The sequence below is a fragment of the Piliocolobus tephrosceles genome, chromosome 3 (assembly GCF_002776525.5).
Source record: "Piliocolobus tephrosceles isolate RC106 chromosome 3, ASM277652v3, whole genome shotgun sequence".
Classification (NCBI taxonomy): Eukaryota; Metazoa; Chordata; class Mammalia; order Primates; family Cercopithecidae; genus Piliocolobus; species Piliocolobus tephrosceles.
The window spans coordinates 22,889,054-22,904,428 of NC_045436.1; the positions used below are offsets into that span (position 1 = coordinate 22,889,054).

A 15,375-nucleotide genomic window follows, 5' to 3' on the forward strand; every position below is an offset into this window, starting at 1 on the left:
CCAATTTGCCAGTCTGTGTCTTTTAATTGGACCATTAAGCCCATTTACATTTAAGGTTAATATTGTTATGTGTGAATTTGAACCTGTCATTATGTTAGCTGGTTATTTTGCCCATTAGTTGATGCAGTTTCTTCCTAGCATTGATGGTCTTTAAAATTTGGCATGTTTTTGCAGTGGCTGGTACTGGTTGTTCCTTTGCATGTTTAGCGCTTCCTGCAGGAGTTCTTGGAAGTCAGGCCTGGTGGTGACAAAATCTCTCAGCATTTGCTTATCTGTAAAGGCTTTTATTTCTCCTCCAGTTATGAAGCTTAGTTTGGCTGGATATCAAATTCTGGCTTGAAAATTCTTTTCTTTAAGAATGGTGAATATTGGCCCCCACTCTCTTCTGGCTTGTAGGGTTTCTGCCAAGAGATCTGCTGTTAGTCTGATGGACTTCCCTTTGTCTGGGAAGTCTGATGGACCCAACCTTTCTCTCTGGCTGCCCTTAACATGTTTTCCTTCATTTCAACCTTGGCGAATCTGACAATTATGTATCTTGGGGTTGCTTTTCTTGAGGAGTATCTTTGTGGCATTCTCTGTATTTCCTGAATTTGAACGTTGGCCTGCCTTGCTAGGTTGGGGAAGTTCTCCTGGATAACATCCTGAAGAATGTTTTACAACTTGGTTCCATTCTCCCCATCACTTTCAGTACACCAATCAAACGTAGATTTGATCTTTTCACATAGTCCCATATATCTTGGGGGCTTTGTTCATTTCTTTTTACTCTTTTTCTCTAAACTTCTCTTCTCGCTTCATTTCATTTATTTGATCTTTAATCACTGATACCCTTTCTTCCACTTGATCGAATCGGCTACTAAACCTTGTGCATGCATCGCATAGTTCTTATGCCATGGTTTTCATCTCCATCAGGTCATTTAAGGTCTTCTCTACACTGTTTATTCTAGTTAGTCATTCATCCAATCTTTTTTCAAGGTTTTTAGCTTTCTTGTGGTGGGTTCAAACATCCTCCTTTAACTCAGAGGAATTTGTTATCTTCAGAGGCCTACTTCTGTCAACTCATCAAAGTTATTCTCTGTCCAGCTTTGTTCTGTTGCTGGCGAGACGCTGAGAGAGATCCTTTGGAGGAAAAGTGGCGCTCTGGCTTTTAGAATTTTCAGCCTTTCTGCTCTGGTTTCTCCCCATCTTTGTGGTTTTATCTGCCTTTGTTCTTTGATGATGGTGACCTACATATGGGGGTTTGGTGTGAATGCCCTTTTTGTTGATGCTACTGCTATTCTTTTCTGTTTGTTGGTTTTCCTTCTAACAGTCAGGACCCTCAGCTACAGGTCTGTTGGTGTTTGCTGGAGATGCACTCCAGACCCTGTTTGCCTGGGTATCATCAGTGGAGACTGCAGAACAGCAAATGTTGCTGCCTGATCCTTCCTGTGGAAGCTTCATCTCAGAGGGGCACCAGGCTGTATGAGGTGTCAGTCAGCCCCTACTGGAAGATGTCTCCCAGTTAGGATACTCGGGGGTCAGGGACCCACTTGAGGAGGCAGTCTCTTTGTTTTCAGATCTCAAACTCCATGCTGGGAGAACCACTGCTCTCTTCAAAGCTGTCAGAAAGGGACGTTTAAGTCTGCAGAAGTTTCTGCTATGTTTTGTTCAGCTATGCCCCACCCCCAGAGGTGGAATCTACAGAGGCAGGCAGGCCTTGTTGAGCTGCAGTGGGCTCCACCTAGTTTGAGCTTCCTGGCCACTTTGTTTGCCTAGTCAAGCCTCAGCAATGGTGGACACCCCTCCCCAAGTCTCTCTGCTGCCTCACAGTTCGATCTCGGACTGTTGTGCTAGCAGTAAACAAGGCTCCTTCCTCACGGGACCACCAAACCAGGGGCAGGATATAATCTCCTGGTGTGCCATTTGCTAAGACCATCGGAAAAGCACGCTATCAGGGTGGGAGTGTTCCAATATTCCAGGCACCGTCTGTCATGGCTTCCCTTGGCTAGGAAAGGAAATTCTGTCACTCCTTGTGCTTTCCTGGTGAGGCGATGCCCTGCCCTGCTTTGGCTCACACTCTGTGGGCAGCACCCACTTTCTGACCAGTCCCAATGAGATGAACGCGGTACCTCAGCTGGAAATGCAGAAATCACCCACCTTCTGCGTCACTCACGCCGGGAGCTGTAGACTGGAGCTGTTCCTATTCGGCCATCTTGGAGTGATTATCTTTCTTTCCATTTTAGATTCTGTAAGATGAAATTTTTTTTAGATTTTGCAAGATTAAATTCACATATTAAACTACAAAATATATGTTAAGCACCTATCTCATTCTTTATTCCACTTTTTTACATAAAATGTAATAATTGAATATTTTGAATTCAATGTATTATATACTTTTAAAATCATTTAAATTAATTATACTTTGCCTTTTTACTGAAAAGTTGTACCACAGGACAATAAGAAATAGTATATTATTTTGCAGTTTTAATATTTTATAATGCCACTTTTATATAGCAAGCATTAACAGTAAGTTTTTAGACTATGAATACAAAATGCATTAAACTGCTTTCAGATAAGACTATATATATTTTACGTATGATGTATGTATATAATTATATGCAGTTATCTCTTGATATCCAAGGGGTATCGATGTCAGGACTATTTGTGAACACTGAAATCAAGTCACTCAAATCCCTTCTATAAAATGGAAAAGGATTGACATATAACCTACACACGTCCTCTTATATACTTTAAATCATCTCTATATTTTTTTATTTTTTGAAAATTTTCGATTAGCGGTTGGTTGAATCTATAAGTGCAGAACTCACAGATATGAAGGGCCAATAGTAAATACAAGAGTAACAATATAAGTCAAACTATATTGTGACTATTTAGAATTATACATTTCTCTACAAATGTCCTCCTTCAAGCAGTTAAGTTTGAAAATAGGCAAAGATTATTTCCAAATTGGTTTAAATGTTTTCAGCTTATTTTTAAATAATGGCTTATCAGAAATAATTTTATATTATATCCTGTTCCTAAATTGCATATAGGGATGAAACTAAAAAGACCAATATCTCTTAACATTATACAATATTAAAATGTATAATAAGATCTTTAACATAGCTAGAAAGAAGCATTAACTTTTTCATACATTACTTTTGTAACACAAAGCTATTTGTCTATATCATAGAAACATTTAAATGAGGGGAAAACATAATCAGTTAATTGCTTCAGCAGCAGTCAATTAGTTGAATTCACATTTCTGACTTGATTGACCTTTTAAAAGTAAATAAGAAGTATTTTTCATCATATAAGTATCTTTTATACTTTTAAAAAATCTGATCCAGGCATTCTGAGGAAAACCAAGGTGATACATATATTGACAATTAGGAAAGTAGCATGAGTGCTCTCTCTCTATAGATAGATAGATATTAGATAGATAGATAGATAGATAGATAGATAGATAGATAGATAGATAATAGCTAGATAGATGACAGATAGACACATGTACGTACCTATATGAATGTATCTTCATAAGTAAACCAATTAATATATAATACGTGTCTTCTGAAGGCACGCAAAGACCAAGTGAAGTTTGATAACATAGAAATTACACTTTCTTTGTTTAACTACAATCCTCTAAGTAACATTTTTAATGTCATTGCAGACCCACCTTGCCAGATGGAGCTCAGCAATATTCAGAAGCGGCAAGGGGTAAAGAAGCTCCTAGGTGAGTAATAGATCATTCTTCTGAAGGCTTTATTGCTTACATAAATAACCCCAGGGAAACAGCAACATAAAATCAATATTAATCCAACAAAGATAGACTGCACTAAATTTCAGCAACAAAATTTATGAACTTTTTGAAAGCCATTAAACTTACTTTTATTACCTTACCTATTGAAAGATATTATGTCTGTTTTATTACCCTAATATAATGTTCATTTTGAAAGTTATTAAGTAAAAAGAGAGATTTAAGCAATGCTAAAGTTAAAACATCAGCAGAAAATTCAGTTCTAATTCTTTGGTTAAGATTTAAGAGTTGATGGCAAATATATATATATATATATGTATGTGTGCTATTTAAATCAAGTAGTTTTATAAATTGGGTGAAAAGGTGCTCTGAGTACCTCAGGGAAATTTGAACAGACTTGTTAGTATTTTTCATTAGTATTTTTTACTACCCTACTTTTAATAAATAAATGTATAAGTAGATAGATAGATATTTCAGATGTTATTCAAAGCCTTGAAATATTTGAATGTTTGGATATAAACAGATCATTAAACTATTACATATGAGTGGTTTATTCATATAACCATACAATTTTTAAATAAACTCTTTTTGGAATAGTTTTAAATTTATAAAAATGGTGACAAAGGTACATAGCTTCCAAACATTCTTCACCCAGCTTCCCCTAAATATAACGTCTTGCATGTGCCAAATAATGATGGAGCATTTGTAAATGTCTAAGAAATTAGCATTGCTATAGTCCTATTAAGTAAGCTTCAGAGTTTATTTGGATATCACCAGTTTTGCCACTGTTCTTCTTTTTCTATTTTGGAATCCAAAGTGTGACACCACATATGCAACATTTATTTTCACATATATTAACATACTTGTGTATTTAGTGGCATATAACTCTAATGTCTCTGGATCTGATTAATCTGTTTTATATTTTGACTTACCATATTTGTAATTACAATATATTATGTTTAAATAAGAGGATTTTTCACATTACTTGCAAATCCTTGTTTCAGTGGCCATTGTACAGAATTAAAAATTTAGTGTTTTGTAATAAAACATTTTTAGGTGTGAAAATTACTGATGACAAATGCTACAATGTGTCATGTTTCTTTTAATCCTATTACAAGATGCAGGAGATATCACAGCTCACAAATGAAAATAATACATTCTGGCTGGGCACAGTGGCTCATGCCTGTAATCCCAACACTTTGGGAGGCCAGGGTAGGCACATCACCTGAGGTCAGGAGTTTGAGACCACCCTGGCCAATAGGCAAAACCCCACCTCTACTGAAAATATAAAAATTAGCCTAGCATGGTGATGTGTGTCTGTAATCACAGCTACTCTGGAGTCTGAAGCAGGAGAATTGCTTGAACCAGGGAAGAAGATGTTGCAGTGAGCCAAGATGGTGCCACTGTACTCCAGCCTGGGTAACAGAGCAAGACTCCATCTCAAAAATAATGATAATAATAATAATAATAATAATAATAATAATAATACGTTCTTATATAGGTTTGTCTTGGCAAATCAAAGTTTAGCCGTGTACTATAAAGAAAGCCATTGAAATTCAACTTTAAAGTATTTTCTACTTAAGGTCTATCGGTAGCAAAAATCTGTTAGAATACAAGTTTTGATTATATGAAGGTATAAAAAAAATTTTATGCCCATTTGGGAAGAGTTACCTTCATTATTCTTTCATAATATAAATGAAAATTTTTTTAGAGAACACTAAAGGCTTTAAGCATTTCTTCTAATTTGGGTGGGGTATTATATGCGTCTGAAATTGATCACTTGTTATATACGAGTATGGTGCCACAGGTCCTGATTTAGAGATTCAGTCTTTGAAAGGAAAAGAGAGTACTCTTAAGAATTATGCTAAAACTATAGACATCAACCAACTTTACTGGCATAAAGTATCAATTATGGTCGCATTAACTATACATCATAACATGTATATATCAAATATGTCAAATCATGGTAATTGTAAAAGCTGTAGATGTAACAATGTTGAATTTTTTTCCTTGTTGTTTTGTGGCCTTGAATCCATAGAAAGTGTTCTGCAGTTAATGATATTCTGTATGTCTCATTGAAAGATTAGCAGTTCAGCTATTTGAATAAATATAGTTTTTTTAACTGTTAATAATTTGCATATAACAATTTTTAAACTTTTTGCGATAGTGAAATTTTGATGCCATATGGTTACATGACTAAGTTTTGTCTTTTATCCATTTATTTATTTATTTATTTATTTATTTAAATTCACCAACAACTATCATGCTTCTGATCACAGAAGAAAAAATAGTCAGAAAATAAAAGCAAATATTCTTATCTCCTAGAACTTAAATTCTGGTTGGAGTACTTATAAAGAACATGATTTCACTTTTAAATTACTAATTAAACATTTATCATGAGCATTGTACCATGGAGTATTTTAGATTTTATAGATATAAAAATAAGTCTCTGGCTGGGAACGATGGCTCACGCCTGTAATCCCAGTATTTTGGGAGGTTGAGGTGGAAGGATTACTTGAAGTCAGGAGTTCGAGGTCAGTCTTGACAACATGATGAAGCCCCATCTCTATTAAAAACACAAAAATTAGCCTGGTATGGTGGTGCACACCTATAATCTCAGCCACTCAGGAGTCTGAGGTAGGAGAATCACTTGAACCTGGGAGGCAGAGGTTGCAGTGAGCCGAGATCGTGCCACTATACTCCAGCCTGGGCAATGGAGCTAGACTCTGTCTCAATAAATAAATAAATAAATTTATCTATCTGTTCTACTATTCCCAATGGACTGTGTTCCCTCTAGACCATGGGTTTGAGATGTTGTTCATACAACAATGAAAATGAAGAGAACCTAAATATTTCTAACTATAGATGATATCACAATATAGTGGTGAAAGTATGCAGGGACAGTCCACACACACACACACACACACACACACACACACATACACACAGAGAATGGAAGAAGTAATCAGGAATCTTTCACTTGAAAAGAAGACTTTAGATTGTGGGTCACATTTAAGTCACATCTTAAAATGGAAGAGAGAAGAGAGAGATTCTAGTTGACATAAATAATGTGTAAAGAGACAAAACAGTGTTGAATTTGGGAAAAACATAGAGTTTGATTTGGAAAGAGCTTGGAATATAGGAATGAACATTTGGGGAAATGAAAGTAGAAAGTTGCCAGTGATGGAGGCAGATGGTGACAGATCTTCTGCCATGCTAAGTGGTCTGGGTGAATTAATATAAGCATGGCACAATCAGATGTTAATTCTGTATTGTGCCTCTGAAACACTACCCTTTGCACAGTGAGAACTAATGAAACAGTAATTTGCTTAACAAAAGAAATGAATCCATGAACTATAAGCAGTTCACTGTGGCAATGGCCAGCTCCATGACAGAAAAGACTTCCCTGATTTCTTCTGAGGCATCACTGGTATCTATCCTGGAATATAGTGGACACTCCATATGTGTATGTCTTTAATGCATTAATGCATAATTTGCTGCCTATCAAAAAGGATCACAGCTTATTCATAAACTACATGTGTGTGTTTGTATGCCTGTGTGTTGTTTCAACAGGACAGTATATCCCCCTGTGTGATGAAGATGGTTACTATAAGCCAACACAATGCCATGGCAGTGTTGGACAGTGCTGGTGTGTTGACAGATATGGAAATGAAGTCATGGGATCCCGAATAAATGGTGTTGCAGATTGTGGTAAGGAGAAGGGTTACTTATTTCATAATTTCCCAAGCACAGAATTAAGTGCTTTAGAGCCTCATTCATTTGTTCAAGCATTTAATCAGAACTTACTCTATGCAAAGACTATGGAATATATAGGGTGGAGGAAGTGACAAAAAAACTTACTCCTAGCATGTTAAAAACTTGGATAGATAATAAGTGGTCATTGCATAATTTAGATTTTCTAGAGAGATTAATTAAAAGCTGGGTTCCTTTCCTACTTCAAATTTAGAAAGTGGTTGAGGTACTTCTTTTCCTCTCAGCTGAAGCAGACCTTTTTCATTCATCCTACTGCAAGTCAATAAACTCTATTTATCATGGCTTCAGATGACACCCTTTTGTCTGAATGCCTCTGGAGATGGTGACTTAGGGAATATGTGGGTTAACCAGCCAAAGAAATACAAACATTTTTAAAGTAAAAGTTCATAAATTACAGCTCTATGAGCATGTTTCCTTGTACTTGAGTGAGGAAAATGTAATTTCATTGTTTAAAGGGAATTATAGTTAATATTCAAATTCTTTTTTAGGAGCATGCATTTTTTATATATATGTTTAAAATAGAATGTAACAATTAGTTGAACATAACATACATGCATTTTAAAGTTTCCATTGTGGTACCATTTGTACTTCATAAAACATTTTTCTAGACTGCAAGTGTCAATTTTGTTTGTATTATAGACAGTTTTCATGACAAAAGCCACTTCATTGTACACACACACACTCACACACACACACACACACCCCAGGAATTAATTCATTGTGTTTCAATTAATATAAATGATCAAAAATGAAAATAAAGTACTTTTTAGTCTTGCATTTTAGAAAATATTTAGGTGTATTCTTCAAGCAAATTTTAGACTAATAAACTAAGACTGTTAAGAAAAAAAGATAAACAATAAAAGTAATCTCATTTAATCTTTAAATTCCTGCTGTGAATCCATTTGTTTATAACATTTTTAATAGCTTAGCTTTGTTTGCTGACCTGGCCAATGCAATTAGATTTAAGTAGGAAGAAAGAGGATTCAGTAGCTGTCTTACATAAATTTTACATATAGGGAACACTCTTTGTAATATGTACTGTAAAGTAGTTGCATTTTAAATTACTTCAGTTGTCATTGATGACAATGATGGATACATAACTTTTTTATGTTATAAATAAAAATTATATGGAGATGAGTTCCTTAAGTGAACAGGAACATTGTTTTTGGAATGTGGAAATCTGAGTTTTCTTAACATTTCATAACTAATACAGCAGATGAAGTTGGAGAAAGAAACAATATTTTCTTCAGTTAAGATGGGAATTTTATTGTGTTGTCTTGTGAGATCAACTAATTTATAAACCTTGAATTACATCAATTGGATTTGTTATAATTAGATACAAAAGAATTATAAGAATAAAATATTAGAAAGAGTAGAAAATAAATCCACACCAGCATTGGAGAAGTTGAAAAGTCAATACGCGGTGAGTTCTAAGATGTATGTGCATTATTGCCTCCATAAATATTAATAGTTATTATTATTTTTTATATTTTTTGAGACAGAGTCTCGCTCTGTCGCCCGGGCTGGAGTGCAGTGGCCGGACCTCAGCTCACTGCAAGCTCCGCCTCCCGGGTTTACGCCATTCTCCTCCCTCAGCCTCCCAAGTAGCTGGGACTACAGGTGTCTGCCACCTCGCCTGGCTAGTTTTTTGTGTTTTTTAGTAGAGACGGAGTTTCACCGTGTTAGCCAGGATGGTCTTGACCTCCTGACCTCGTGATCCGCCCGTCTCGGCCTCCCAAAGTACTGGGATTACAGGCTTGAGCCACCGCGCCCGGCCTAATAGTTATTTTTAAAATATTTTGTAAAATATTAGTTTTCTGTTGCTGTAGTAACAAATTCCCACTTAGTGGCTTAAAACAACAAACGTTTATCCTACAGTTCCCTACCTCAGAAGTTCAACACAGGTCTCACTAAGCTCAACATTAAGATGTCAGCAGGAGGGTGCTCCTCTCTGGAGGCTTTAGGGGAAAATCTATTTCCTTGCCCTTTTCACCTCTTGGAGGCAGCTTGCATCCCTTGGTTCATGGACTCTTTCCTCTAATCTTAAGCCGACAACATTGCGTCTCTGATCATTCCTCTGTAGTCCTAGCTCCTTCCCACTCTATCTGGAAAACATTATCTTATTTTAAGAACCTAAGTGACAATTTGGATCCACCTGGATAATTCAGGATAATCTCTCCAGTTCAAATTCCTTTACTTAGCCGTATTTGCAAAGTCACTTTTTCATGTAAGGTAACATATTTATAGGTTCTGGAGATTAGGAAATGGGCATATTTGGTGGAGCACTTTTTCTGTCACACTTGTAGAAGAAATGTTAAATTAAAATGCACAGTCTGACATGAACTTCTATAAAAACTGGGCTGAGATCAATCTTGCATAACACACCTCGATAATGATTCTGCTTTTAGCACATACATTTTAACAAATGATAGATTTTTAAAATGTGGTAATTTTCCAGAAAATGGATCTTTCCTTATCTTTGATAAATAAGATAGAAAAGCAATTACTTTTTAAAAAATATTCTTAATTTTCGTAAGGATTTTGTCTTTCATTAATTAACACTATTCAGTCAAATAAAGGTAGTTTATGTTCACTTTTTTTAAGCTATAGATTTTGAGATCTCTGGAGATTTTGCTAGTGGAGATTTCCATGAATGGACTGATGATGAGGATAATGAAGACGATATTATGAATGATGAAGATGAAATTGAAGATGATGATGAAGATGAAGGGGATGATGATGATGGTGGTGATGATCATGATGGATACATTTGATTGATGACAGTTGAAATCAATAAATTCTACATTTCTAATATTTACAAAAATGATAGCCTATTTAAAATTATCTTCTTCCCCAATAACAAAATGATTCTAAACCTCACATATATTTTGTATAATTATTTGAAAAATTACAGTTAAAGTTATAGAACTTTATGTTTAAATAACAATGATTTGCTTTGAGTTTTTATATTCCTTACATAACAAGAAAATACATATGCAGTCTAGTCAGAGAAAATAAAGTTTTGAAGTGCTACTATAATAAATTTTTCATGAGAACAAACTTCGTAAATCTTCCATAAGCGAAATGACAGCCAGTGCTTGGGATCGTACATGTTAATTTTTTGAAAGATAATTCTAAGTGAAATTTAAAATGAATAAATTATTAATGACCTGGGTCCTGAGGATTTAAGAAAAATATGCATGCTTTAATTGCATTTCCAAAGTAGCATCTTGCTAGACCTAGATGAGTCAGGATAACAGAGAGATACCACATGGCAAGAAAAACAGAGTGACAATTGTAGAGTCCTCCATTGTGTTTACATTAATAGTGGTGTTTTTAACTATGAAATTATTCTGGATCTCATAGTACATTTTACAAAATGACAAGAATGGAAAACCATGGATTCTGAAAGTTAAAAATTTAGTTGGTCTTTCCAATGTGTATTTTAATTTGGATGGCAGTCCTATGCAGATTTTTAAAAATACTCTTTAATAACATGATTTATTTGACTTTCTAGATTTCTTTATCTTTCTGACCAGCAACTTAGGTTTCAGAATTTAAATTAGGAAGACAAAGGGAAAGATTGATTTAAACCATATTTTTACAAAGTTTGTCATTTGCCCCAAGGTCAAATTTTGAATTCTTAATTTTCATTTTATTTCTCATTTTAGATAAAAATTTGCATTTAATCTTAGACTTATGTTATTTTTGTTAGTAGTGCCGAAACCTAGAGAACGTATTGTATGGTGCCTTGCAAAAATAGAAATAGAAAGATTTTAGCATGCATACCAATATAGTATATTATGCAATATATAAGCACACCTAATTAACAGATTAATAACAGTAAAGGTACTGCTGCTGGAATGAAGAAAATGGGATATGTTTCTTCCTTTTTTTCTATTGTTACATAATTGCCATGTGGACTTGTTTATGATTATTGTGTAGAGTAGCATTTAAGATGTAACTGTAGTAAAAATTACTTTAACCTCTGTATTTAAGTTAGCATGTTAATTAATTGTGTAGACATTTTGGCACACCATCACTTTTAACTATATCAGACCAATGGTTTTGTGCCCATAATAAAAATGGAAAATCCTGTTGAATGTTACATATTGGTATCTTTAATTTCAACAGTGGGTAAACTGGTTTCCCAGTATACAATTCATTGAAAGCAAAATTGATGAATTATTTCAATTTAATTTATACACACTCAATACAAACTTTAATGTTGACTTTATGTAATATTTAAAGTATAATGCATTTTCTTTTTTACTGTTTATGTATAGTTTACAAAATAAAAAATCTTATAACCAAATTGAACTGTTCCTCAGTGGTTTTTCCAGAATACACATAGCAGCATGAAGGCTTCTTCATCGAGTCTTTGATTTTTAAAATGAATGCATCACAAACTAGCTAGGGGAGTTTCCTGAAGTTTTAGAATTTCAAACTTAGAGCTCTTGGAATCTTAAATATTATTTTTCAATGTATGTTAAAAATGTTTTTTTTTTGTTGGTGGTGGTTTGTTTTGTTTCATTTGTCATAATATTGTAAAATGGATCATATTTTTTTCAAGGCTGTATTTTAAAACCCACTTTTATGGTGTCATACTTAACATATTTGGCTAAATTTCTATAGCAACAGCATTTTGAAGAGTGATCAGATAGCCTTGTCTATTTAACAAATGTATATAAATATAACTGTTTGGGAAGAGACAAAAACGAATTATATACAGAGGTTTAGCAAATGAATGTAACATAACAAATATAGTAATGTTGAAGTTAGGCTGTTTTTCTAAAGAAGGGTCTCTTAGACTCCCAAGAAAGCAATTAAATCAACAGCCAATAGAAAATAAAAAAAGATTACACTATAAAACTTTATGTAAATTATTTGTATACAATATATATTTGTGTGTGTATAAAAATTCTATTTGTAATGTATATTAGGTCTTTTCATCATTTAATTCATTTGAAATATTTTGATACAATACAATTATGCCTATACATTTATCCCTCCAAAATATAAATATTTGACAGCTACTGTAAATCAGACAGTATTCTACACACTACATATGCATTAATGAACAAACTATGAAGTGTAAAGACAGGCAATACATTTATTCCTAGTCCGTAATACAATATGGCTATAATCTCCACTGGAATAAACCAAAGAAAGATATTTACTAGATTTAATTTGAATAAGAAACGAGGTATTTTGAACCCCCCAATGAGAGTCCTTGATAGAAACCCCAAATCTTAACATTTTAATTAAAACAATCCAACTATCTCAACAGTTTGTTCTTTCTTAAATTGAAATCTGATTCATAGATATAAAGTCATACAATACAATCCATAATAGTGTCTTATCTTTCTCATCTGTGTTGTTTAGAAAGCATACATGCAACTCAAAAATTCAAGACATTCAGAATCACAGCAAATTGAAAACTGAAACATTAGAGAAAATAAGTAGAAGAAACATACAAATAAAATAGCAACTGTTCCTTTTATGCCAAAATCTAATATGGAAATTAATGATGCTTTATTGTTGTGCCTCTCGGGGATGGTAATTCTGCCTAATACTATTGAGGGAAAAAAGTTAAGTTTAAAATAAACATGAAAAATTTTAATATTGATCAAAATGATATGTGACCCAATTCGAACTCTGTATTTCTGCCAATCATTTAATAGAAAAAATCCATCGGACCAAAATATCAAAATTATTAGCAAAAATGTTCTAACTAATGAAACAGCTGCTAAGAGTACTTCATTCTGTGTATACATTTTTACAGTATTTTTATTTTACATGAAACTGATGATGTGAAAAGTAACTCATAAGCATTGATCCTTATAGGCTAGTGATAGTTTATTTAGAGCATATTTACAGAATTGCAGGAATAAATACACATTTTATAGCAAACATTTTGATGAATTGTTTTATATAAAATTAATGAAGTGTCATTGTTAGCTGTATGCAATAGATTATTAAGGGCTCCATACCCAGTCTACTTTTAGAGATTTCTAATAACTTGGCGGGAAAGTGAAGAATGAGCCACACTGAATACCGCCATCATAAGTAATGTGCTTGTTCTGCCAGACACAAGTGTGCACATATGCACAAACACATGTGTGCACACACGATTAGTCCAGTGTTTTCTTCGAATTTAAAATATTCAGTACATTGATGCACATTGATTTTTCTTATCTTTTGTTCATGATGAATAAAGAGTACTAGACCATATCATACATTACTCAGATTAAGTAAGAAAATTTAAAAATCCAGAACATTTAAAGTGGTATGAAGATATAAATAAATGATCATATGAGCTCCTTGTAGCTTATTCTATTTGACATTATTTTAAACCTAATAGCTGATATGAAGGTTAATATAATGAAAGGCAACATTTTCACTCTTTCTAGTACACATTTTTACAGAAAATATTATCAACTGTTTAATTCTGTGTTTTAAAATTATTTCATGAATTATAACTTGGCTTCATGAAACTTTTATTAATGATTAAGTCAACGAACACTTCAAAAAGAACATCTTAAGCTTTCGCTGTATACAATATATATGTCATCCCTCCTGGGACAAGACAAATCGGAACTGTCCTTTTGAATAGTAATTATTTTCTCTCCTTAATTATATATGAATATCTGTTGTCATTATTCTACTTAATATCTTTACCTAATTTCTATGTCTCAGTTAAAAGCTTAGCAAGTAAAATTAAGATAAATGAATATATGGTTCGACTTGATTTAAAATGGCAAAGCAAACCATTGTAGGTGGAAAGATGTTTTTTAAATTGCAACAACCAATAAACACCATCACATCCATATTCAACTCTTTCAAAGACATCTTTGGGGAATACATTTTTAATATATGTTAATCATCAACCATCCCATTCATCCTTAAATATACAAATACGTGTATTTCTACGTTTGAAGTCTATATGCCTTATCTTTCTTATCTGTGAAATGTAGCTTAATATATTTATCCTGGAGAATTTATGTGAAGGTTACATGCAATACAAATTTAAGCAGGAGCACTGTGTTTATCATGTAGTAAATGTCCACTAAATGCTGATTTTTTTTTCAGATCTTTAAAATAGGTTAACAACAACAGTATTACTGAAGTTTTCAAGATGTGCTGTAGAATTATCTTCTCTTTTTACAGCTTTATTCACAGTAATTCAAACAAATGATCCAGTTGATAGTACTCTCATACACTAAATAGACATAATAAATCGTGCTCACATCATAGAGCCAGTGTGACGATGAAATGAGTTAACACATAGTGTCTGGAACATAGTAAATACCAAATAAATGTAATTATTTTTGTTACTTATAGGAGTTTATGAGGCATAGTAAAAGTCATATGAAGAAATGAAAAAATAAACTTTAAACCCAAGTATCTTAATTAGTTGGTTTCCCTAAGTAATTATTCATTTTTGAATAGATATATTTCAAGAGAAACATGAACTAGAGTTGATGTCAACTTACTATATGTACCATACATTAAATGTCATATACATTAAATTCAAGCAATCAACTAAGAGATGGGTATTATTTTTTCTTATAATAGAGATGAAGTATCCTAGAAATCACTAATACTCATCATTCCTGGTTCCTCTCTCCTTTCTAAACACATGTTATACCTTCCTTTTTTCTTCACAGTCAAATTGAGGTCATGCAACTAGTTCTGGCCAACTGAATGTGAGTTGAAGTCACGTGTATGACTCTTGCCAAGGCAGGTGTCACTGCCGTCAGTTTATAGGCAGTTGGGATGGAACAGTGACACTACTATATCTTTACCCATGTCTCTCAGTTCCACTGGTTATTGAATCATGTCATGCTACTTCCACATTTACATTT

At 33.5% G+C, this 15,375-nt stretch overlaps 1 protein-coding gene across 8 annotated transcripts in view; it reads left to right on the forward strand.

The window, feature by feature from the left end:
• The window catches only part of SPOCK3 (SPARC (osteonectin), cwcv and kazal like domains proteoglycan 3), a 483,863-nt gene extending 472,041 nt beyond the window's left edge, over window positions 1–11,822 (forward strand). For 5 of the 8 annotated variants that reach the window (XM_023228615.2, XM_023228604.2, XM_023228623.2 and 2 more), the window contains 3 exons: window positions 3,647–3,709; window positions 7,307–7,444; window positions 10,112–11,822. In XM_023228615.2, coding sequence (XP_023084383.2) covers window positions 3,647–3,709; window positions 7,307–7,444; window positions 10,112–10,281 — 371 coding nt within the window. In that variant the 3' untranslated portion in view covers window positions 10,282–11,822. The remainder of the gene's footprint in view (window positions 1–3,646; window positions 3,710–7,306; window positions 7,445–10,111) is intronic. The other 3 variants (XM_023228583.2, XM_023228590.3, XM_023228598.2) reach the window with 3 other exon arrangements.
• The last annotated feature ends 3,553 nt before the right edge of the window (window positions 11,823–15,375 follow it).